General features: G+C 44.7%; 1 protein-coding gene across 1 annotated transcript; it reads right to left on the minus strand.

Moving 5' to 3' along the window:
- Positions 1-2,120: 2,120 nt before the first annotated feature.
- Positions 2,121-26,248, minus strand: LOC106579594 (G-protein coupled receptor family C group 6 member A). The gene is made up of 8 exons (XM_045701755.1): positions 25,896-26,248; positions 8,329-8,494; positions 8,052-8,186; positions 7,090-7,872; positions 4,595-4,807; positions 3,961-4,084; positions 3,425-3,729; positions 2,121-3,194 (listed from the first exon to the last, which is right to left on the minus strand). Exons 1-8 carry the CDS (start codon positions 26,090-26,092, stop codon positions 2,328-2,330), a joined length of 2,790 nt encoding a protein of 929 aa, XP_045557711.1. The 5' UTR covers positions 26,093-26,248; the 3' UTR covers positions 2,121-2,327.
- Positions 26,249-27,327: the final 1,079 nt, after the last annotated feature.

The raw sequence follows: 27,327 nt of genomic DNA on the forward strand, positions 1-27,327 counted from the left end.
TCTCTTTCTCCATCCCTTCTCTCTTTCTCCCTCTCACTGTCTCTCTCCTCATGGTGTTATTGTGTCATAACCAGACAGGCAGGTTCAGAATGGGGAATTCTCAGAGTAGAAGAAACTACATGACAGAAGATTTGCCAGAGGCTGTTATCATCTAAAGCTAGCAGACTGACCGCAATGATCTGCTATTATCCATGCTAAACCAACCCTCTCATCCAATATTTGACAATAAGTCAATTGTTTTTACCTTGTACCTCAATGTAAATGCATATGGTACATACATATGATTACTATTTCTTATTCAAATACATTGGCTTGTGATGAAAATTTGTGCATTGTTGTATCTGTGTGAATCTTTGAATGTCTGTCGGTTTGCATGCAAGTTTGCATGCGGTTTGCATCAACACACAGAGACGCATACAAAGCTCTCCCTCGCCCTCTATTTGGCAAATCTGACCATAACTCTATCCTCCTGATTCCTGCTTACAAGCAAAACTAAAGCAGGAAGTACCAGTGACTCACTCAATACGGAAGTCGTCAGATGACGCAGACGCTAAGCTACAGGACTGTTTTGCTAGCACAGACAGTTTGTAGAACACTCATTCAAGGGCTTTTCTTTCTTTTTACTATTTTCTACATTGCAGAATAATAGTGAAGACATCAAAATTATGAAATAACACATGGAATCATGTAGTAACCCAAAAAGTGTTAAACAAATCAAAATATATTTTATATTTGAGATTCTTCAAATAGCCACTCTTTGCTTTGATGACAGCTTTGTACACTCTTGGCATTCCCTCAACCAGCTTCACCTGGAATGATTTTCCAACAGCCTTGAAGGAGTTCCCACATACGCTGAGCACTTGTTGGCTGCTTTTCCATCCCAAACCATCTCAATTTGGTTAAAGTTGGTGGATTGTGGAGGCCAGATCATCTGATGCAGCACTCCATCACTCTCCTTCTTGGTAAAATAGCCCTTACACAGCCTGGAGGTGTGTTGGGTCATTGTCCTGTTGAAAAACAATTGATAGTCCCACTAAGCCCATCCCAATTTGGGATGGCGTATCGCTGCAGAATGCTGTGGTAGCTATGCTGGTTAAGTGTGCCTTGAATTCTAATTAAATCACAGACAATGTCACCAGCAAAGCACCCCCACACCATAACACCTCCTCCTCCATGCTTTAAGGTGGGAAAAACACATGCAGAGATCATCCGTTCACCCACACCACGTCTAACAAAGACACAGCGGTTGAAACCAAAAATCTCAGATTTGTACTCCAGACCAAAGGACAATTTTCCACCGTTCTAATGTCTGTTGCGTGTGTTTCATTGCCCAAGCAAGTCTCTTGTTCTTATTGGTGTCCTTTAGTAGTGGTTTCTTTGCACCAATTCGACCATGAAGGCATGACTCACACAGCCTCCTCTGAACAGTTGATGTTGAGATGTGTCTGTTACCTGAACTGTGTGAAGCATTTATTTGGGCTGCAATTTCTGAGGCTGGTAACTCTAATGAACTTATCGTGTGCAGCAGAGGTAACTCTGGGTATTCCATTCCTGTGGCAGTCCTCATGAGAGTCAGTTTCATCATATCGCTTGATGGTTTTTGCGACTGTACTTGAAGAAACTTTCAAAGCTCTTTAAATGTTCCATATGGACTGACTTTCATGTCTTAATGTAATGATGGACTGTCATTTCACTTTGCTTATTTAAGCTGTTCTTGCCATAATATTGACTTGGTCTTTTACCAAATAGGGTATCTTCCGTATACCCCCCTTGCCTTGTCACAACACAACTGATTGTCTCAAACGAATTAATAAGGAAAGAAATTCCACAAATTAACTTTTAAGAAGGCACACCTGTTAATTGAAATGCATTCCGGGTGACTACCTCATGAAGCTGGTTGAGAGAATGCCAAGAGTGTGCAAAGCTGTCATCAAGGAGAAGGGTGGCTATTTGAAGAATCTCAAATATAAAATATATTATGAACTGTTTAAGACTTTTTGGGTTACTACATGATTCCATGTGTTATTTCACAATTTTGATGTGTTTATGGTAGTGTAAATTATGTCCCCCCCATTTCTTAAACCAAAGTTGTGCCCCTGGATAAAAATGACACTGTATGACAGGATTTATGCCTGTTTATCATGTCCATATCAGTGTCAAATAAAGTGTTACCAAAATTGACTTGAATGTAAAAACAACCCACTTGGGCAAAAAACATACCAGTAGACTAAGCAAAATGGGAACAGTCAAACCAAAGAGAGGATCATAGAGACACACCGTGTGATGTACCGTAAGATGTAAAGGTTCCAGACACTGGTCCACTCCACTCATAGGCTCATGCTTCTCCTCAGACGGTGTGGTCGAGTCATCTGACCTGCGAAAAACACTCCATGGTCTACGACGGTGCAATGGGTTGCAGTGTCAATGCTCTGAATGTTCTGGTCAACGGACCAGCAGTTCTGAGGTGCTGTGGGTTCTACTGGTGTGGTAGACATGAAGAAGGAAGGTGAACTGATGGAGTAAGGGTGACTGATGCACTTGTCTTCTGTCTGAGAGACTGAAGTCTCAGAGACAGAGCTAGAGTCAGTAATACCCTTTCTGGAATACTCATACACGTTCTTCATGAAGGCACTCTTGGTGTTGTGCTCCTTTTTGAAGAGGATGACGTAGCACTTGGGGAAGAAATGACAGCTGAGGATGCCATAGTTGGAGATGAGGATGACCACCATCTCCACTGCTGGCAGGTACTTCCCAGAGGTGGTCACGTAGATGGGCACGAATATCACCCAGGACATGAGGTAGAGGAGCATGCTGAAGGTGATGAACCTGGCCTCGTTGTACTTCTGTGGCAGCTTGCGGCCTTTAAACGCGCAGGCAAAACATACGAGCGCCAGGACAGCGATGTAGCCCAGCATCACACCAAACGCCACTTGGGAGCCTTCGTCACACTCGGCCAACACAGTGGTGGTGAAGACGGTGGCCTTCTCCCGGGGGCTCTGCAGGACCAGCCACAGGGTGCAGGTGAGGACCTGTAGGATCACGCAGAGACAGATGATGGCATAGGGTTGGTAGAGGCGGCGGAGAACGTCCTTCAGGTCAGGGTTGAGCTGGAAGGCCAGCAGGATCTTCAGGGACTTGACCAAGATGCAGGAAACACACAGGGTAAAGCTGAGGCCAAACAGCACCTGGCGCACCTTGATGATGAGATGAGAAGATATATGACATTGAGACAGAAATGTACTATCTCTTTGTATTTAAATTAGCTTTGCGTCTTCAAACTGAATTCCTTACCAGAAAGGTGCAAAAGGTTCAGAACAATACACACAATAAACAATGAATTCACAAAATAACACTGGTACATTCAGACAATGTCACAGACAGTGCATTACAGCAGTGTTTCCCAAACTGTGTGTACCGTACATACCTTACACTGTAGGCTGCTGGGATGACCTACAAAGAACACAGCACTAGCAAAACTTCCCACTAGGGAGAGCAAGATGATCTGGGAGAAAGGCCCCCCGGCAGCCTTCACAACGGGGGTCTGGTGGTGGTGTAGGAAGAGAGCCCCCACCAGGAGAACCAGGACGATGCCCAGGGCCGCCAGCACCAGCAGCACCACCGCGAAGCCATCCTGCCAGGAGAAGAACTCCAGGGTCTTATGGGTACACCCAGAGCTCCCTTCCAGGGACCACTCTGTCTTTGTATCACAAGAGAGACACTGGTCCATGTCTGGAGAGAAGGGTTGTAAGGTAGGATAGTACATGAACAACTGTCTAGCATTTACAAATATGCGTGTTGTTGCCTAGTACTAACTGTTTTAGATAAGAACAGTGTTGGGAAATCTTAGGGAACATATTGAAGAAATGGAGGAAGATTGTGTGAACAACAGGGCAACACCAGTTTACTGAGGAGAGATAGAGTACGCTGGTGTGTATAGAGAGACAGTACAGGAGAACTAACCAGTGTAGTTGGAGTAGTGGTTCTCAGTGCAGTTGATGCATTCATAGCAGCAGGTGTGCTGACCCTCAGCAGTCTTCTTGAACTTCCCAGGCTCACAGCTAGGCGAGCACACAGACACCACATCCTGCACCGGGACACAATGCACTAATTTATATGGCTGACCCAAGAAAACTGTGACTGAAATCTATTAATAGTAGTATTCAAACAAGCCTTTACATGTAAGGCCAGTTTCCTGGGCACAGTTTAAACTACCTTTCGATTTAAAACCGTGTTCAATAGACCAGGTGTATTCAAACTAAGATCTAACAGGAATGTGTGATAACAGACAGGTGCTCCCAGTATGTGCCAAGGTATGTGGTTTTCACATTCAAACAATGCCCATTGTATCACTGATTAGGAGTTATTGAATTTCCATGTTTAGTTTTCTTTAGTCACTTTGAGGAAGAAGAAGTAGATTTTTCGACATTCCGACCTGTTTGTGTTTTTGTCTCTGTATGTCAAGTGAGAATAACAGGTTAATATGGATGTGTACTTGAACCTTTGTGTGGCAGCCTAGCAAACAGACTAAAAGAGATTGAGACCTAACCTTAACCCTTACCCTAATCCTAACCCTAACCTTTACCCTTACCCTTACCCTCAGGTCAGTGAGATTTTTGGTGTTTCCGTTGGTGTAGCTGAAGCTGTTGTTGATTGGATGGTACTCAGCTACAACGTCATGGATGTTGATGACCCCTCTCACAGACCTCCACAGGGTTACATCATAGCCCATGTTGATGTCTCCTTTCTTATCAAAACAGTAGCTTTTCCCCTCCAGCTCAAAGCAACTGTCCTTCAGGGATCCAAGCACCTGGAATGAATGCAAATGCATTTTCATATGTAAGTTCACATACCATAGACCCAAGCCATATCAAAAGTACATCTGTGTATACAAAACATTATGAACACCTGCTCTTTCCATGACATAGACTGACCAGGTGAATCCAGACGAAAGCTGTGATCCCTTATTCATGTCACATGTTAAATCCACTTCAATCAGTATTGATCAAGGGGAGGAGACAGGTTAAAGAAGGATTTCTAAGCCTTGAGACAATTGAGACATGGATTGTGTATGTGTACCATTAAGTGCCTTTGAACGGGATATGATAGTACAGTTGAAGTGGGAAGTTTCCATACACTTAGGTTGGAGTCATTGAAACTCGTTTTTCAACCACTCGACAAATTTCTTGTTAACAAACTATAGTTTTGGCTAGTCGGTTAGGACATCTACTTTGTGTATGACACAAGTAATTTTTCACAGACAGAAGTTGTTTACAGAAAGATTATTTCACTTATAATTCACTGTATCACAATTCCAGTGGGTCAGAAGTTTACATACACTAAGTTGACTGTGCCTTTAAACAGCTTGGAAAATTCCAGAAAGTGATGTCATGGCTTTAGAAGCTTCTGATAGGCTAATGGACATCATTTGAGTCAATTGAAGGTGTACCTGTGGATGTATTTCAAGGCCTACCTTCAAACTCAGTGCCTTTTTGCTTGACTTCATGAGAAAATCAAAAGAAATCAGCCAAGAACTCAGAAAAGGTAGACCTCCACAAGTCTGGTTCATCCTTGGGAGCAATTTCCAAACGCCTGAAGGTACCACGTTCATCTGTACAAACAGTACGCAAGTATAAACACCATGGGGCCACACAGCCGTCATACCGCTCATGAAGGAGACACGTTCTGTCTCCTAGAGATGAACGTACTTTGGTGCGAAAAGTGAAAATCAATCCCAGAACAACAGCAAAGGACCTTGTGAAGATGCTGGAGGAAATAGGTACAAAAGTATCTATATCCACAGTAAAATGAGTCCTATATCAACATAACCTGAAAGGCCGCTCAGTAGGGAAGAAGCCACAGCTCCAAAACCGCCATGAAAAAGCCAGACAACGGTTTACAACTGCACATGGGGACAAAGATCGTACTTTTGGAGAAATGTCCTCTGTTCTGATGAAACAAAAATAGAACTGTTCGGCCATAATGACCATTGTTATGTTTGGAGGAAAAAGGGGGAGGCTTGCAAGCTGAAGATCACCATCCCAACCATGAAGCACAGGGGTGGCAGCATCATGTTGTGGGGATGCTTTGCTGCAGGAGGGACTGGTGCACTTCACAAAGTAGATGGCTTCATGAGGAAGGAAAGTTACGTGGATATATTGAAGCGACATCTCAAGACATCAGTCAGGAAGTTAAAGCTTGGTCGGAAATGGATCTTCCAAATGGACAATGACCCCAAGCATACTTCTAAAGTTGTGGCAAAATGGCTTAAGGACAACAAAGTCAAGGTATTGGAGTGGCCATCATAAAGCCCTGACCTCAATCCCATAGAAGATGTGTGGAGGAGGAGGCCTACAAACTTGGAGGCCTACAAACTTGACTCAGTTACACCAGCTCTGTCAGGAGGAATGGGCCAAAATTCACCCAGCTTATTTTGGGAAGCTTGTGGAAGGCTACCCAAAACATATGACCCAAGTTAAACAATTTAAAGGCATTGTTACCAAATACTAATTGAGTGTATGTAAACTTCTGACCCACTGAGAATGTGATGAAAAAAATAAAAGCTAAAATAAATCGTTCTCTCTACTATTATTCTCACATTTCACATTCTTAAAATAAAGTGGTGATCCTAACTGACCTAAAACAGGGATTTTTTACTCAGATTAAATGTCTGCATTTGTGAAAAATGTTGTTTAAATGTATTTGGCTAAGGCGTATGTAAACTTCCGACTTCAACTGTATGTGCCAGGTGTCAAGAACTGCATCCCTGCTGGGTTTTTCACGCTCAACAGTTTCCTGTGTGTATCAAGAATGGTCCACTACAAAAAGGACATCCAGCCAACTTGACACAACTGTGGGATGCATTGGAGTCAACATTGGCCAGCTTCCCTGTAGACCACTTTCGATACCTTGTAGAATCCATGCCCCGACAAATTGAGGCTGTTCTGAGGGCAAATTCGGGGGTGCAACTCAATATCAGGAAGGTGTTACTCATGTTTGGTATATTCAGTGTATATGAGATATATTACATGAGATACAGTATATAAGTGCAGTCTGATGTGCTGTAGACATGAGGAATTGTGCAGTAGCTACCTGCCAGGGTTGGACCGTGCCTGGTGTCTTGCAGTCCTTTTTGCTGCAGATATCAGCCACTGCATGGGCGATGGCACTGACCGCCATCTCCACACTGAAGACTACGTCCGCATGGCTGTTGTTTAGCAGGATCTCTGCTGGGACTGTGAAGGAGGACCCAAACCCGGGGTCTCCCGACTCGTTTGCCAGTGAGTAGAACTCCTTTAGGAAGGAGTTGTTTCCTATGACATCATTGATGTTAATCAGATTCATCAGGTAGTGATGGAAAGGAGCCAGGTTCCCTCTTTTGAAGGAGAAGCCCACCACATGGCCGATATCTAGGAGATCCATCTCTCCCAGGACCTCTTTGGACGAGGACCAGCTATCACTGGCCACCCACACCCTCTCCCCCAGAAGCGACCCCCAACCCCTCAACTCCTGGTACAGGTACATCATGTGAATAGGCCTGGCGAACGATACCACCACCTTGACATTGGGGTTCCTGAGGAGGGTGGCGGCGGCTTGTCTGAATGCTGATTTGCCGTCAGGACTGGTTAGCGAATTAGGGAGGATCTCTTTGAAGGCCACACAAATCCCTGAGGCGGTTGCCTGGGAGACGAAGCTGTCCAGGGCAGAGAGGCCGTAGTCTCCATCCGTTGTGACCACGCCCACCCAGGTCCATTTGCTGTCGCTAAGCAACTGGACCATGGCCCGTGTCTGGTACAGGTCGCTAGACACGGTCCTCAGGAATGCAGGGAAACGTTTCTTGTCACTCAGGATGATGGCAGTGGAGGCGTAACTGATCTGTGATGATTCGAAGGGAGAATTAATTTCTGGGTGTCCAATGTTGAAATGATTTTGTCCTTCATCTGTATCATCATTGCTGTCTATTTCATTTATTCAACACAACTTAGTTATTTATTATTTTATCAACCCTTTTGTTACATCAATCGTCACTCTGTGGGTAGGATTGGACTGCTTGCCTGAGGAATGAGCTCCAGGTTGAGTTGCCGGGCAACAGCGATGGAAATCTCAGAGGAAGAGGCCCCAATGACGGCCATGATGGGCGGGGGACAGGTGGAGGTGCTGGCCCCTCCCCCACAGTCCTTGGTTGGCTCCTGTGTGAAGTAAAGAATGTACACCCTTTATTTTGGGTGCTGATTAATGGAAGATAAATTATACAAACGAAAAAGAGGCCACATACACATCAAACCTTGCTGTGGATTGATCTAACCAATGTTTTGGCTAAAGAGCCTTTACCTGTGTGAAGTCAGCTGAGGCCCTCAGAGCGGTGGTGACATCAGAGCAGGAGTCGTGGATACGGTACCCCAGAGAGATCCCTAGTGTAGTCAGGACAGGGGATCTGTTGGCCGACTCTACAGCGTGGATCATAGCCAATGCCTGGGTGAACCCGTCCGTGTTGAACCTGAGTGTGTGTGTGTGTGTGTGTGTGTGTGTGTGTGTGTGTGTGTGTGTGTGTGTGTGTGTGTGTGTGTGTGTGTGTGTGTGTGTGAAAGGTACATAAAGCATAGTTGGATCATCACACTGTCTGTGGTTAACCTGTCAGTGCAAATCAACTCTCTCTCACGAACACTTAGTCATACATGCGGACAGAATCACACACACACACACACACACACACACACACACACACACACACACACACACACACACACACACACACACACACACACACACACACAGAGACAGAGAGAGAGAGAGAGAATTTAGTTTAGTTTATATATAGCTAAACTTGCTTAACTTGAGAGAGGGAGAGATCTGTAAAGGCCTCTATGCAATCTGAAAAAGGGCCTATTTGATACAGACAGGGCCTCCTTACTACCATGATAGGGCCTTTTTGCTGCTTGAAATGACCTCGTTGATACTTTTAATATGATAGGGCCTCCTATCATATTACATACTGATCTTTCTTGAGATCTATGGGCCATATAACTCTATAGGGCCTCTATGTAACTTTTTCACCAAAAGCACTTCCTTGTAACGTGACTTATCTATTCATGTCTATTTGCACATCCCATGTCCCCCTGTGAACCATTAATGCTAGAAAACCGTCATTTAAGTAAATACATGTTATTGACTTGGCAAATGGCCCTTCAAAATGTTCCATTCATCCGTATGGAACAACCACTGACCTGTGTAAAATATGAAGACTTAGTAGAAGAGACATGTGCTTTGGATATGTCAACTCATGAAGTAGCCCTGAAAATTCTTAACTGTATCTCTTTCCAAGCTCAAGATACAGTGTGCTCCAAAAGTATTGGGACAGTAACAAATGGTTTATTGTTTTGACTCTGTATTCAAGCACTTTGGAAAAATACAATTACTATGAGGTTAAAGTGCAGACTGTCAGCTTTAATTTGAGGTTATTTTCATACATATCAGGTGAACTGTTTAGAAATTACAGCAATTTTTGTATATAGTCCCCCCATTTTAGGAGACCAAAAGTATTGGGACAAATTCACTTACAGTGGATTCGAAAAGTATTCAGACCCGTGACTTTTTCCACATTTTGTTACTTTACAGCCTTATTGTGAAATGTATATATACACTGCTCAAAAAAATAAAGGGATAACTTAAACAACACATCCTAGATCTGAATGAAAGAAATAATCTTATTAAATACTTTTTTCTTTACATAGTTGAATGTGCTGACAACAAAATCACACAAAAATAATCAATGGAAATCCAATTTATCAACCCATGGAGGTCTGGATTTGGAGTCACACTCAAAATTAAAGTGGAAAACCACACTACAGGCTGATCCAACTTTGATGTAATGTCCTTTAAACAAGTCAAAATGAGGCTCAGTAGTGTGTGTGGCCTCCACGTGCCTGTATGACCTCCCTACAATGCCTGGGCATGCTCCTGATGAGGTGGCGGATGGTCTCCTGAGGGATCTCCTCACAGACCTGGACTAAAGCATCCGCCAACTCCTGGACAGTCTGTGGTGCAACGTGGCGTTGGTGGATGGAGCGAGACATGATGTCCCAGATGTGCTCAATTGGATTCAGGTCTGGGGAACGGGCGGGCCAGTCCATAGCATCAATGCCTTCCTCTTGCAGGAACTGCTGACACACTCCAGCCACATGAGGTCTAGCATTGTCTTGCATTAGGAGGAACCCAGGGCCAACCGCACCAGCATATGGTCTCACAAGGGGTCTGAGGATCTCATCTCGGTACCTAATGGCAGTCAGGCTACCTCTGGCGAGCACATGGAGGGCTGTGCGGCCCCCCAAAGAAATGCCACCCCACACCATGACTGACCCACCGCCAAACCGGTATTGCTGGAGGATGTTGCAGGCAGCAGAACGTTCTCCACGGCGTCTCCAGACTCTGTCACGTCTGTCACACGTGCTCAGTGTGAACCTGCTTTCATCTGTGAAGAGCACAGGACGCCAGTGGCGAATTTGCCAATCTTGGTGTTCTCTGGCAAATGCCAAACGTCCTGCACGGTGTTGGGCTGTAAGCACAACCCCCACCTGTGGACGTCGGGCCCTCATACCACCCTCATGGAGTCTGTTTCTGACCGTTTGAGCAGACACATGCACATTTGTGGCCTGCTGGAGGTCATCTTGCAGGGCTCTGGCAGTGCTCCTCCTGCTCCTCCTTGCACAAAGGCGGAGGTAGCGGTCCTGCTGCTGGGTTGTTGCCCTCCTACGGCCTCCTCCACGTCTCCTGATGTACTGGCCTGTCTCCTGGTAGCGCCTCCATGCTCTGGACACTACGCTGACAGACACAGCAAACCTTCTTGCCACAGCTCGCATTGATGTGCCATCCTGGATGAGCTGCACTACCTGAGCCACTTGTGTGGGTTTTAGACTCCGTCTCATGCTACCACTAGAGTGAAAGCACCGCCAGCATTCAAAAGTGACCAAAACATCAGCCAGGAAGCATAGGAACTGAGAAGTGGTCTGTGGTCTCCACCTGCAGAACCACTCCTTTATTGGGGGTGTCTTGCTTATTGCCTATAATTTCCACCTGTTGTCTATTCCATTTGCACAACAGCATGTGAAATTTATTGTCAATCAGTGTTGCTTCCTAAGTGGACAGTTTGATTTCACAGAGCGTGATTGACTTTCTTTACCATTGTGTTGTTTAAGTGTTCCCTTTATTTTTTTGAGCAGTATATATAAAAAAATGTTATCAATCTACATACAATACCCCATAATGACAAAGCAAAACCAGGTTTTTTAGCATTTTTGCAAATTTAGGAGAAAAACCACCCCCGAAAATATCACATTTACCTAATTATTCAGACCCTTTACTGTAACAGTTGTCCAAAGGAGTAGACCAAGGTGCAGCGTGGTAAGTGTTCATCTTGATATTTTATTTAAATCAGAACACTTACACAAAATAATAAACAAAGGTAAACGACCGTCACGTCTTGCAGGCTTACCGAGCAGTACAAAAAATAAGATCCCACAACTCAAGGAGAGAAAAAGGACTGCCTAAGTATGGTTCCCAATCAGAGACAACGATAGACAGCTGCCTCTGATTGGAAACCATACATGGCCAAAACATAGAAATAAAATACATATAATGCCCACCCCATATCACACCCTGACCTAACTAAACAGAGAAAAACGTCTCTCTCAGGTCAGGGCGTGACATTTACTCAGTACTTTGTTGAAGCACCTTTGGCAGTGAGTTCAACCTCGAGTCTTATTGGATATGACGTTACAAGCTTGGCACACCTGTATTTGGGGAGTTTCTTCCATTCTTTTCTGCAGATCCTCTGTCAGGTTGAGGAACATTTTTTATTTAATATTTTCCAAAGGCACTGTCTATGTGTATTAAAGTAGTCAAAAGTTCAGTATTTGTTCCCATATTCCTAGGAAGCAATGATTGCATCAAGCTTGTGACTCTACAAACGTGTTGGATGCATTTGCTGTTTGTTCTGGTTGTGGTTCCGATTATTTTGTGCTCAATAGAAATTATTGCTAAATTTTGTCATTTTTCAAATCAGATCGAATCAAATGGTATTGGTCACATACACATGGATAGCAGATGTTAATTCAAGTGTAGTGAAATGCTTGTGCTCCTAGTTCCGACAGTGCAGCAATATCTAACATGTAATCTAACAGTTCCACAACAACTACCTAATACACATAAATCTAAGTAAAGGAATTGAATACATTTTTTTTACATATAATTATATGGATTGGCAATGACAGAGCGTCATAGGCAAGATGCAATAGATGGTATAAAATACAGTATATACATATGAGATGAGTAATGCAAGATATGTAAACATTATGAAAGTGGCATTGTTAAAGTGGTCAATGATTTCAAGTCTGTATGTAGGAGGCAGCCTCTCTGTGTTAGTGATGGCTGTTTAACAGTCTGATGGCCTTGAGATAGAAGCTGCTTTTCAGTCTCTCGGTCCCAGCTTTGATAAACCTGTACTGACCTCGCCTTCTGGATGGTAGCAGGGGTGAACAGAAAGTGGCTCGGGTGATTGTTGTCCTTGATGATTATTTTGGCCTTCTTGTGACATAGAGTGCTGTAGGTGTCCTAGAGGGCAGGTAGTTTGCCACCGGTGATGTGTTGTGCAGACTGCACCACCCTCTGGATAGCCTTGCGGTTGAGGGCGGTGCAGTTGCCATACCAGGCGATGATGCAGTCTGAAAGGATGCTCTTAATTCTGCATCTGTAAAAGTTTGTGAAGTTTCAGGTGACAAGCCAAATTTCTTCAGCCTCCTGAGGTTGAAGAGGCGCTGTTGCGCCTTCTTTACAACACTGTCTGTGTGGGTGGACCATTTTAGTTTGTCCGGGATTGTAAAACTTTCCACCTTCTCCAATGCTGTCCATTGATGTGGATAGGGAGGTGCTCCCTCTGCTGTTTCCTGAAGTCCACGATCATCTCCTTTTTTTTGTTGTCGTTGAGTGAGAGGTTGTTTTGCTGACACCAAACTCAGTGCCCTCACCTCCTCCCTGTAGGCTGTCTCGTCGTTGTTGGTAATCAAGCCCACTACTGTTGTGTCGTCTGCAAACTTGATGATTGAATTGGAGGCATGCATGGCCACGCAGTCATGGGTGAACAGGGAGTACAGGAGGGGGCTGAGCATGCCCCAGTGTTGAGGATCAGCAAAGTGGAGATGTTATTTCTAGCTTAATGATGAGCTTGGAGGTTACTATGGTGTTGAATACTGATATATAGTCAATTAACAGCATTCTTACATACTGTAGGTATTCCTCTTGTCCAGATGGGATAGGGCAGTGTGCAGTGTTATGGCGATTGCATCGTCTGTGGACTTATTGGGGCGGTAAGCAAATTGAAGTGGGTCTAGGGTGACAGGTAAGGTGGAGGTGATATGATCCTTGACTAGCCTCTCAAAGCACTTCATGATGACAGAAGTGAGTGCTACAGGGCGATAGTTATTTAGTTCAGTTACCTTTGCCTTCTTGGGTACAGGAACAATGATGGCCATCTTGAGGCATGTGGGGACAGCAGACTGGGATTGGAAGAGATTGAACATGTCCGTAAACACACTGGTCTGCGCATGCTCTGAGGACGCGGCTAGGGATGCCGTCTGGGCCGGCAACCTTGCGAGGGTTAACACGTTTAAATCTCTGTTTCACGTCGGCCACGGAGAAGGAGAGCCCACAGTCCTTGGTAGTCCTTGGTATTATCCTCAAAGCGGGCAAAGAAGGTGTTTAGTTTGTCTGGAAGCAAGATGTCATGTCCGTGACGTGGCTGGTTTTCTTTTTGTAGTCTGTGATTGTCTGTAGACCCTGCCACATGTCTCGTGTCTGAGCCGTTGAATTGCGACTCCACTTTGTCTCTATAATGACATTTCGCTTGTTTGATTGCCTTGTGGAGGAAATAACTACATTGTTTGTATTCGGCCATAATCCCAGTCAGTTTTCCATGGTTAAATGCGGTGGATCATGCTTTCAGTTTTGCGCGAATGCCACCATCTATCCACGGTTTCTGGTTAGGGTAGGTTTTAATAGTCACGGTTGGTACAATATCTCCTATGCACTTCCTTATAAACTCACTCACCGAATCAGCGTATACATTGATATTATCTGAGGCTACCCAGAACATGTCCCAGTCCACGTGATCAAAACAATCTTGAAGCGTGGATTCCGATTGGTCAGCGTTGAATAGTTCTTAACATGGGTACATCCTGTTTGAGTTTCTGCCAATAGGAAGGGAGGAGAAAAATGGAGTCGGGGTCAGATTTGCCGAAAGGAGGGCGGGGGAGGGACTTGTATGCATCGCGGAAGTTAGAGTAGCAGTGATCCAGAGTTTTGCCAGCACGCGTACTGCAGTCAATATATTGATAGAATTTAGGTAACCTTGTTCTCAAATTTGCTTTGTTAAAACCCACAGCTACAATAAATGCGGCCTCAGGATATATGGTTTCCAGTTTGCATAAAGTCCAGTGAAGTTCCTTGAGGGCCGTCGTGGTATCGGCTTGAGGGAGGATATACACGGCTGTGACAATAACTGAATTCTCTTGGGAGATAATACGGTCGGCATTTGATTGAGAGGAATTCTAGGTCAGGTGAACAAAAGGGCTTGAGTTCCTATATGTTGTTACAACTACACCATGAGATGTAAATCAGGAAACATACACCCCCGTGTCACTTTTATTGTAAATAACAATGTTTCTAAACACTTTTACATTCATTAATGTGGATGCTACCATGCTGACGGATCTACCTTAGTCATTCTTGAATAACGATGATTGAGAAAGTTTCAGACTCACAAATATCATACCCCCAAGACATGCTAACCACTACAAAAACAGGGAAGGTTAAAAAAAAATTGGGGGGGGATATGTGCGTCTGTAACTTTCTCACTCATCCTTATTCACAATTGATTCAGGAGTATCCGTAATGATAGTAGCACCCACATTAATGTAGAAGTGTTAAGAAACATATTATGATTCCAAATTTGAGATTTTTGGTTCCAACCACCATGTCCTTGTGAGAAGCGGAGTAGGTGAATGGATGATCTCTGCATTTGTGGTTCCAACTGTGGAGCATGGAGGAGAAGGTGTGATGGGGAGGGGTGCTTTGCTGGTGACACTGTCTGTGATTTATTTAAAATTCAAGGCACATTTAACCAGCATGGCTACCACAGCATTTTGCAGCGACACGCCATCCCATCTGGTTTGCGCTTAATGGGACTATCATTTGTTTTTCAACAGGGCAATGACCCAACACACCTCCAGGCTGTGTAAGGGCTATTTGACCAAGAAGGAGAGTGATGGAGTGCTGCATCAGATGACCTGGCCTCCACAATCACCCGACCTCAACCCAATTGAGATGGTTTGGGATGAGATGGACTGCAGAGTGAAGGAAAAGCAGCCAACAAGTGCTCAGCATATGTGGGAACTCCTTCAAGACTGTTGGAAAAGCATTCCCGGTGAAGCTGGTTGAGAAAAGCTGTTTTCAAGGCAAAGGTTGGCTACTTTGAAGAATCTAAAATCTAAAATATATTTTGATTTGTTTAACAATTTTTGTGGTACTACATGTTTCCATATGTGTTATTTCATAGTTTTGATGTCTTCACTATTATTCTACAATGTAGAAAATAGCTTTATAAAAAAACAACCCTTGAATGAGTCAGTGTGTCCACATTTTTAACTGGTTCTGTAAGTGAATTTGTCCCAATACTTTAGGTCCCCTAAAATGGGAGGAATATCTTCAAAAAGTGCTGTAATTTCTCAACGGTTCATCCGCTATGGATGCAAATACCCTCAAATTAAAGCTGACAGTGTCATGGTTCCTCCTGGCACCAGAGGGCGTCAGAGACCCCCCTAGAGACTTTTATTGGTCTCAGGTGTGTCTTATTATGTCATGATTGTGTCCTTGTTAAAAGAGGTGTGTATTTTCTGTGGTCCTAGCAGAAGCTTGAATTGTTTACCGTGTGCGGCCGTTTCCTGAGTGAGTTTTCGAGACCTAGTGATTTTTAACCTGTTGGGTCTAGGGGGCAGCATTTGCACGTCTGGATAAAAAAAATGTACCCGATTTAATCTGGTTACTAATCCTACCCAGTAACTAGAATATGCATATACTTATTATATATGGATAGAAAACACTCTAAAGTTTCCAAAACTGTTTGAATGGTGTCTGTGAGTATAACAGAACTCATTTGGCAGGCAAAACCCTGAGACATTTTCTGACAGGAAGTGGATACCTGATGTGTTGTATTGACTTTAAACCTATCCCATTGAAAAACACAGGGGTTTAGGAATATTTTGGCACTTCCTATTGCTTCCACAAGATGTCACCAGCCTTTACAAAGTGTTTTGAGTCTTCTGGAGGGAGATCTGACCGAACAAGAGCCATGGAACGGTGATGTCCCATTAGACACCTGGCGCGCTACTTCATGTTGGGTACCCTCGTTCCAATACGTTATAAAAGAGTATGCATTCGTCCACCTTGAATATTATTCATGTTCTGGTTAAAAAAGGCACTAATGATTTATGCTATACAACGTTTGACATGTTTGAACGAACGTAAATATATTTTTTCCCCTCGTTCATGACGAGAAGTCCGGCTGGCTTACATCATGTGCTAACGAGACGGAGATTTTTGGACATAAATGATGAGCTTTTTTGAACAAAACTACATTCGTTATGGACCTGTGATACCTGGAAGTGACATCTGATGAAGAGAATCAAAGGTAATGGATTATTTACATAGTATTTTCGATTTTAGATCTCCCCAACATGACGTCTAGTCTGTATCGCAACGCGTATTTTTCTGGGCGCAGTGCTCAGATTATTGCAAAGTGTGATTTCCCAGTAAGGTTATTTTTAAATCTGGCAAGTTGATTGCGTTCAAGAGATGTAAATCTATAATTCTTTAAATGACAATATAATATTTTAACAATGTTTTCTAATTTTAATTATTTAATTTCTGACGCTGACTTGACTGCCGGTTATTGGAGGGAAACGATTTCCTCAACATCAATGCCATAGTAAAAGTCTGTTTTTGGATATAAAAATGAACTTGATAGAACTAAAAATGCATGCATTGTCTAACATAATGTCCTAGGAGTGTCATCTGATGGAGATTGTAAAAGGTTAGTGCATCATTTTAGCTGGTTTTATGGTTTTGGTGACCCTGTCTTTGACTTGACAAAACATTACACACAACTCTTGTAAATGTACTGTCCTAACATACTCTAAATTTATGCTTTCGCCGTAAAACCTTTTTGAAATCGTAAAACGTGGTTAGATTAAGGAGATGTTTATCTTTCAAATGGTGTAACATAGTTGTATTTTTGAAAAATTTGAATTTTGACATTTATTTGGATTCAAATTTGCCGCTCTTGAAATGCACCTGCTGTTGATGGAGTGCACCACGGGTGGCACGCTAGCGTCCCACCTAGCCCCAAGAGGTTAAGTGTACTGTGATCCTGTGGCTACCGTTTCTCAGTAAAGTATTATGTTTATCCTTAACCACTGATTCCTTGTCTGGTCTCTTCTCTGCACCTGGGTCCAACCTTACCACGTCACAGCAAGCTTCTGCCATAACATGGACCCAGCAGAGATCACCCAGATCTGGAATGCGATAGCCGACCAAGGAGCACTGTTAGGACGGCAGCAAGAACATCTCTCCCAAATCTCCGGGACCCTTCGGGCACTTGCCGTGTCCCTCCACCCACAGCACGCACCCAACCCATGAGGAGCCAATGCGCAGGTCTCATCACCCTGTGCTACAGATGTCGTTGTGGTTGCTCCAGGGAACATGCACCGGGAACCCAAGATCCCAGCCCCTGAGCGGTATGATGGCTACCAGGGAGGATGCAAGGGGTTCCTCAATCAGGGTTCACTGGTGTTCGAACTACAGTCCTCCTCGTTCCACACCGATCAGGCCATGATCGCCTACTTCATCTATTTACTCTTTGGCAAGGCCCTGGCGTGGGCAACGGCGGTGTGGAAACAGCAGCCACCATCTTGCAGATCCATAGTAGCCTTCAATGCCGAGCTGCGACGAGTTTTCGACCACCCTGTCGGCGTCCAAGAATCGGCCAGCCATCTGTTCAACCTCTGCCAAGGGGCCAGACCAATGGCTGACTTTGCCGTTGAGTTCAGCACCCTCACCGCCGAGAGTGGATGGAATACGGAGGCACTGGTTACCATTTTCCACCACGGTCTGTTTAACTCCATTGGGATCTGGGAGAGGACCTCAAGTCCCTGGTGGAGGATCCAATGCAGCTGGGTCGCACACGTCTGAGTCCAAAGGAGCGTGAAAGACGCATGCACAAAGGCTGCTGCCTCTACTGCTGAGGTCTCAGCCATCTCCTTGCTACCTGCCCAGAGCTGATGGGAAACACCAGGGCTTGCCAGGACAGGGGGAGACCCCGACGAGCTGTGCAGTTACCTCCTGGCTACCCAGTCACCGTCTGTTACTACCCGCAACCCTCCACTGGGACTATCATCAGCACCAGATTCAAGACTTTGTGGACTCCAGGGCTGCAGATAATTTCATTGATCAAGACTTCACCAGAGAGTTACAGATCCCCTGTGTGAAGTGTCCCATCCCTCTGCAGATTCAAGCCCTCGATGGACGCCCCATTGGCTCCGGTCATATCGGACCAAGCCCATTCTACTGCAGGTTGGGGTGAACCACTCTGAGACCACCTTATCCTAGGGTACCCCTGGCTAGCACTAGTTTCCTGGTCCATGGGACACCTACTAGACTGGAGTAAGGACTGCCAGACTAAATGTCTAAGACCCCCACCAACAGCCTCGCAGTGTCCTCCTGCATCCCTTGAAGACCAAGACTTTAACGCTTTCCCTCCCGAATACTTCTACCTCTGGGAGGCCTTCAGTAAGAGGCAGACCGCCACCCTTCCCCTTCATTGTCCTTACGACTGTGCCATAGAACTCCAACGCGGTGCCACACCTCCCCGGGGTTGTCTGTACTCCCTCTCGACCCCTGAAGCAGCAGTCATCGACAATTACAACCTGGGAGTCGATGGAGGCAGATTTCATTTGCTCCTCTACATCCTCTGCTGGTGAAGGTTTCTTCTTCATGGGTAAGAAGGATGGAGGCATGCGTCCATGCATCAATTACAGAGGACTGAACCAGATTACGATCAAGAATCGTTACCCCCTCCTACCCCTGATGTCCTCTGCATTGGAGTTGGTCCAAGGGGCCCAATTCTTCACCAAACTGGACCTCCGCAACGCTTACAATCTGGTGAGAATCAGGGAGGAAGATGAGTGGAAGACTGCCTTTAACACCCCTAGTGGCAACAATTAGTATTTCTTCATACCCTTTGGATTATCGAACTCACCGGCAGTCTTTCAAGCATTGGTCAATGACACCCAAAGGGATATGTTGAATCGGTTCATATATGTTTACCTCGATGACATCTTGATCTTCTCCAAGACCTTTCCGGAACACATGCTGCATGTCCACCTAGTCCTGAGACGCCTCCTGCAGAGTCAACTATACGTCAAGATAGTGAAGTGTGAGTTCCACATATCCCAGGTTTCCTTCCTGGGTTACATTATCTCTACTGCAGGCATCCAAATAGACCCCATAAAGATTGAGGTGGTTGCCAACTGGCCCCGTCCCACCTCACTCAAGCAGGTTCAGCGGTTTCTTGGGTTTGTAAATTTTTGCAGGCGTTTTATAAGCAACTTTGGTGCAGGGGCAGCGCCTCTCACAGTCCTAACCCACAAGTCCCAGACCCGTTTTTGCTGGACCCCAGAGGCTGACAGAGTATTCATGGAGCTCAAGGGACGTTTCACCTCTGGACCCATCCTCGTCCATCCTGATACGACTCGTCCCTTTGTGGTGTAGGTGGACTTCTCGTACACCGGAGCAGTGGCAGTCCTTTCACAGCAGAATGAGGGGGACAAGAAACTGCACCCATGCGCCTTTTTCTCCAAGCGGTTCTCGCCAGCAAAACACAACTACGATGTAGGCAACCGGGAGCTCTTGGCAGTTAAGTGGGCTCTTGAGGGGTGGAGACAGTGGTTGGAGGGGGCACCTCATGGTCCGTCTAGATCACGAAAGGATAAGAACTTGATCTCCATTCAAGAAGCCAAGAGGTTGAATGCTCACCAGGCTAGGTGGGCTCTGTTTTTTTTAACAGGTTCGATTTCACACTAGTTTATTGCCCTGGATCCAGGAATCAGAAGGCAGATGCCCTGTCACGCCAACACGATGTCTCTAACGAGGAGAGGGAACCCAAGCCCATCATCCCCAGCTCACGCATTGTGGCCCCTGTGATATGGAGTATTGAGACCACGGTCCGACAAGCCCAGACCCAAGAACCTGACCCCGGCGGGGGACCCACTAACAGACTATGTTCCGTGGTCAGCCCGGTCCCGAAAACTAAAATGGGGACACTCCTCTAAATTAACTGGGCATTCAGGGGTTAATCGGACACTGGAGTTCCTGAGGTGGAAATTCTGGTGGCCCAACATGATGGAAGACGTGAGATCATTTGTTGTGGCATGTTCCATCGGCGCCCAAAGCAAGTCTTCACGTCAGCGACCGGCCGGGTTGCTCCAACCTCTACCCATCCCCAGCCGGGCCTGGTCTCATCTGTCTGTAGACTTTATCACAGGGTTACCGCCATCTCAAGGGCTTACCACTATCCTGGTGGCCATCGAACGGTTCTCCAAGGCAGCCCATTTCATCGTCTCACCCAAATTGCCTTCAGCAAAGGAGACCGCTGATCTCATGGTTACCCTTGTCTTTCACCTACAGGGACTTCCCCAGGACATTGTCTCAGATCGTGGGCCCCAGTTCATTGCACAGTATTGGAAGGCCTTCTGCTCCCTGTTGGGAGCATCGGTGAGTCTCTCCTCGGGGTTCCACCCTCAGTCGAATGGGGAAACTGAGTGGGACAACCCGGAGCTGGAGAAGTTCCTCCGCTGCTTCGTCTCCACCTAGGCCAGCAACTGGATTAAGTTCCTCATCTGGGAGGAGTATGTGCATAACACACTGCCGAACTCGTCCACTGGACTGTTGCCGTTTGAGTGTCAGTTCGGGTTCGCCGCCCCCTGTTTCCCGAACAAGAGGCCGAAGCGGGGGTGCCATCAGCCGAGGCATTCATTTGACGATGTTGACGCACCTGGATCAGAGCGCGATCCTCCTTGCTCCACTCCTCTGCCCGACACCAACATCTGGCAAACCGGCATCAAAGACCTCTTTGGCTTCTTCTACCGGGTCAACGGGTGTGTCTGTCCACCTGTGATCTTACATTTACATTTACATTTACGTCATTTAGCAGACGCTCTTATCCAGAGCATTCACCTTATGATATCCAGTGGAACAATCACTTTACAATAGTACATCTATATATTTTTTTTTTGGGGGGGGGGGGTTAGAAGGAATACTATATCCTATCCCAGGTATTCCTTAAAGAGGTGGGGTTTCAGGTGTCTACGGAAGGTGGACTCAATGAGGCTCGCTCCTCGCTTCATAGGACCATTCAAGATCCTGAGTCGCATCAACCTGGACACCTATCGTTTCCAGCTCCCCAGGTCCATGAGGGTTTGTCCGTCCTTTCATGTCTCCCATCTCAAACCGGTAAGACCAGTCCATTCTCTCCCCCACACCTGCTCCTCCGCCCCCTCGACTTGTGGATGACCTCCTGGCCTACACGGTCCGGCATCTGTTGGCGGCTTGTCGGGTCCAAGGGACCCTGCAGTACCTGGTGGACTGGGAGAGCTACGATCACGGGGAGTGGGCTTGAGTGCCTGCCCGGGACATCCTGGATCCGTGTCTTGTTAGAGACTTCAAACAACCACATGGTGGTTGTCATGGCTCTGCGGCTAGATCCGCACCTGGAGGGGAGGGGGGGATTACTGTCATGGTTCCTCCTGGCACCAGAGGGCGGCTAAGACCGCACTAGAGACTTTTATTGGACTCAAGTGTGTCTTATTATTTAATGATTGTGTCCCTGTTAAAAGAGCTGTATTTTCTGTGGTCCTTTACAGAAGCTTGAATTGTTTACTGTGTGCGTTTGTTTCCTGAGTGAGTTTTCGAGACTTAGTGTTTGTTGTTTTTTCAAGTGTACTGTAATCCTGAAGCTACCATTTCTCACTGAAGTATTATGTTTATCCTTAGCCACTGATTCCTCGTCTGGTCTCTTCTCTGCACCTGGGTCCAACCTTACCACGTCACAGACAGTCTGCACTTTAACCCCATAGTCATTGTATCATTTCAATTCCGAAGTGCTGGAGTACAGAGCCAAAACAACAACAAAATTGTCACTGTCCCAATACTTTTGGAGCTTTCTGTATCTTACATAATGTATTAATTACTCGTCCGAATCGCCTTAACACTTTGTGAAAAGTCAAAGTATGCAATGCAGCCCTCTTCTCATTTGCAGTGTATTATCACTCTAAGAAGTACAGTGTGCATGCAAAATGATTTGGCTGTAGACTGATGGACTCCAGAAATACAGTCATTTAAAGGGACAGATTTCCTGTAATAAATCCTCTATGAGGTTAATCCTGACTGCAATAAGAATAAGCATAAGTTATATGCTGAAACCTTTTCACTAAGCAACAAAAGTCGTGGCCAAAAGTTTTGAGAATGACACAAATATCAATTTTCACAAAGCCTGCTGCCTCAGTTTGTATGATGGCAATTTGCATATACTCCAGAGTGTTATGAAGAGTGATCAGATGAATTGCAATTAATTGCAAAGTCCCTCTTTGCCATGCAAATGAACTGAATCCCCAAAAACATTTCCACTGCATTTCAGCCCTTCCACAAAAGGACCAGCTGACATCATGTTAGTGATTCTCTCGTTAACACAGGTGTGAGTGTTGACGAGGACAAGGCTGGAGATCACTCTGTCATGTTGATTGAGTTCGAATAACAGACTGGAAGCTTCAAAAGGAGGGTGGTGCTTGGAATCATTGTTCTTCCTCTGTCAGCCATGGTTACCTGCAAGGAAACAAGTGCCGTCATCATTGCTTTGCACAAAAAGGGCTTCACAGGCAAGGATATTGCTGCCAGCAAGATTGCAACTAAATCAACCATTTATCGGATCATCAAGACTTCAAGGAGAGCGGTTCAATTGTTGTGAAGAAGGCTTCAGGGCACCCAAGAAAGTCCAGCAAGCGCCAGGACCGTCTCCTAAAGTTGATTCAGCTGCGGGATCGGGGCACCACCAGTACAGAGCTTGCTCAGGAATGGCACCAGGCAGGTGTGAGTGCATCTGCACGCACAGTGAGACGAAGACTTTTGGAGGATGGCCTGGTGTCAAGAAGAGCAGCAAAGAAGCCCCTTCTCTCCAGGAAAACCATCAGGGACAGACTGATGATATTCTGCAAAAGGTACAGGGATTGGACTGCTGAGAACTGGGGTAAAGTCATTTTCTCTGATGAATCCCCTTTCCAATTGTTTGGGGCATCCGAAAAAAAGCTTGTCCGGAGAAGACAAGGTGAGAGCTACCGTCAGTCCTGTGTCATGCCAACAGTAAAGCATCCTGAGACCATTCATGTGTGGGGTTGCTTCTCAGCCAAGGGAGTGGGCTCACTCACAATTTTGCCTAAGAACACAGCCATGAATAAAGAATGGTACCAACACATCCTCCGAGAGCAACTTCTCCCAACCATCCAGGAACAGTTTGGTGAAGAACTATGCCTTTTCCAGTATGATGGAGCACCTTGCCATAAGGCAAAAGTGATAACTAAGTGGCTCGGGGAACAAAACATCGATATTTTGGGTGCATGGCCAGGAAACTCCCCAGGCCTTAATCCCATTGAGAACTTGTGGTCAATCATCAAGAGGGAGGTGGACAAAAAATAAATAAAAAATTCAGACAAACACCAAGCATTGATTATGCAAGAATGGGCTGCCATCAGTCAGGATGAGGCCCAGAAGTTAATTGACAGCATGCCAGGGCGGATTGCCAGGGCGGATTGCAGAAGTCTTGAAAAAGAAGGGTCAACACTGCAAATATTGACTCTTTGCATCAACTTCAAGTAATTGTCAATAAAAGCCTTTGACCCTTATGAAATGCTTGTAATTATACTTCACTATTCCATAGTAACATCTGACAAAAATATCTGACACTGAAGTGGCAAACTTTGTGGAAATTAATCCTTGTGTCATTCTCAAAACTTTTGGCCACGACCAGGGGCGGAAATCCCGGGGGGGACGGGGGGACACGACCGCCCCATCCTGGGAAAAATATGATTTGTCCCCACCAATATATCACTGAAACATAACTATGTAATTTAAATAATATTAATAATACGCAATGAAAGCAATTGTGCTGATTATAGACACTTAATAGCGCGTTTTTAAGTTTCAAAAGATTGCGACCCCCCCGCCCTTTGCCTCACAATGGTTTGATCCACTGCCAGTTCCTTAGCTTGCTACGTAACTGCTGTGAGGTTCATCCAGTCAATCGCGCACACACACTAGCTGAATATGCAGAGCTAGCGCGCAAATATTAACTATTAAGCTAGCTAGTACCTATTCCATTTATGTGGCGTCGTCAAAGATGGAATCAGCATGCAGATGATGTAAGTTAGTGCTTCAAAGTCCCTGTGATAAGGTTAGCGATAAACTGAAGTCCAAACTGAACAGAACTACACTCTCATCTACCATTGTCTTAAATATATTTAATGGTCTCGTTGCAAAAGCTAAATTGTTGCAAGGGAACTTTTATTTATTTATTTTATTTCACCTTTATTTAACCCGGGTAGCAAAGATTATAGCAAACACCACTGAAACTGAATTGGTGCTCGCTAGCTTTGCAAATTCAGCTATTGTTGGAAGCCAGCCAATATGAAACAAACTATTAAAATTACAAAAGGTTGCAGCATATGTTGTGTAAATGGTGAACTCATACAGCTGTCAACTCTTGTCATTTTAATCCGTTTCACATTTGCTAGCTACCTTTTAGATCGAAGCCCATATAGAATGATTGAAGATGATAGAAGCCCATCTCCTACTGTAAATAACCTACACACTGTGTGTGTAGCCAGCCAGGTAGAAAAATGGCAGAAAAAGAAAAGACGGACATCAGAGTATTTTTCAATACACCAAAACGCATAGTAAGAACCCTAGTAGCCTAATATCTCAAAGACTAGTTGATAAAATGTTCATAAGAAAGAAATGAAATTCTAATGTAAATGTTTCACAATGATGTCATTAGGCAGAGCAGGCAACAGATGGCACACAGACAGCAGAGTTGGGGACAGATATGCAGGGACAGACTGGCAGAGACAGGGAGTCTCAGGTAAGTTTGTTGAGTCTTTGTTTGGCAACATTATGAAAGGTTCTCAATTTTTTGACTTGTAAAATAGGAACATAATTGGAAAATGCCATGGATACCCCCACTCTCAACTTAAACTGGTGACTGAACTAAGATTTGTTAAAGGCAATGGTATTGCTGTTGTGATTAGTTGCGTAGTTTTGGGTACCGGTAGTTAGGAGTACGGCAAACACCTTATTTCTTTGGTTCCTCAATATACATTTACCATATTACAATGTAGGCTATGTGTTACAGCACTACTTTTGGTGTCCCCCTCAGGAATTGCTCTTGAGAAAATTTCATGTAATTGTCCCCTTCAAAGTGGATATCAGATTTTTGCCCCTGGCCACGACTGTACACACTTTTATCTATATGGGAAACGTCCCTTCAAAACGTTCCATTCGTCCGTATTGGAATGACCCCTGACCCCTCACTAACCGAACATTTGAAAAAATTGAATAAATATTCTTCTCTTCTATTTTAGATATAATTGCATAATAATGTGACATTTTACAGAGGGAGAGAGGGATAGAGAGTGAGAGACAGACAGACATACAGATCTTTATACAACACCCTATCTTATCTTGACATTCACCTGACACACTGTGATACATGGGGTGCTGAGATGTTGGGGGAGTCCTCTACTCCCTCATGGATGGGAAACAGCCCTCCAATGATGATATCTCCTGGTGCTGTGGCTCCTGCTGCTTTGAAGTCTCCCACTTTGGCATTGCCTGTCTCCAACAAGGACAGGATGACTAACAGGTGGAGAACATCACCCATGGGTTCCATCACCTCTCTGTTGGTACTGTCCAATTCTCAATTTTGGTGTCTCTCGTTGCAGTTTCTCTCACACTCCCTCTAACCCTCCCTGACTGTGTCCGTCTCCTCTCTCTCTCTCTCTCTCTCTGTCTCTCACTCTGTTTTCTCCTCTAGCCGACTGACAGAGTGACCTGTCAGCATAATAAATAAAAACACACCTGTTGCTTCCTCCTAATCCCATCTAATGTCTGCATAACCCTGCCCCCTCCCAGCCCAGCCCACTCTCTCTGACAGTCATCCACACTGACTGACTCACTTGATTCCAGCTAAAGGTGACAGACAGTCACACAAATACGTCACAACTGATCTGCAATATAAACATGTTTTTGTTCAAGGTGAAAGACAGAACTGTTTTCATAATAACCACGTTTTTTTCAAACACTTGCATCATTTAACACTTGGATTACACTTAAGTGTTTATTGAGTCACAATGTTTAAGCTTGACATTTCAGAGATAAATGTATTTATTGACTGTCTCCTGTTACCCACTCCTTCATCATCGATGCATTGATTTCACAAGATATCCAACGATTTGTCTTTTCCCTTTTAATTAGTTAATCCACAGTATAATACATTAATCAAATACAAATAGTAGAAAAAGTTATTGTCACGGGCGTCGTATGAATTGGACCAAAACGCAGCGGGAATGTGAATGCTCATTATCATCTTTATTAACCAAAGAAAATGAACACTGAACAAAAAGAACGACGAAAACAGTCTTGTCAGGTGCAACTAACACTAAACAGGAAACAACTACCCACAAAAACCCATGAAAAAACACCCCTACTAAATAGGACCTTCAATTAGAGGCAACGAGGAACAGCTGCCTCCAATTGAAGGTCAACCCAATAAACTAAACATAGAAATAGAATAACTAGACACAGACATAGAAATAGACTAACATAGAACATAAACCAAAAAACCCCGAAACACATAAAACAAACACCCCCTGCCACGTCCTGACCAAACTACAATAACAAATAACCTTTTTACTGGTCAGGACGTGACAGTTATTTCTTTCTTTAAAAATTACTGTATGAGGTCATGTATCATATCCAATTGCAGTAGTAACACAATGCAAACACTATAATAAATTCATTGATCATGCTTTTCCAAGAAGACTACTAGAGGATGCTAAAATGTTGTACTTATGGTAAGTAATAAACCTCATATAGGCTATGTAATATTAACACTTCAAAGGTCAA

This window comes from Salmo salar, chromosome ssa02 (genome assembly GCF_905237065.1).
Source record: "Salmo salar chromosome ssa02, Ssal_v3.1, whole genome shotgun sequence".
Lineage (NCBI taxonomy): Eukaryota > Metazoa > Chordata > Actinopteri > Salmoniformes > Salmonidae > Salmo > Salmo salar.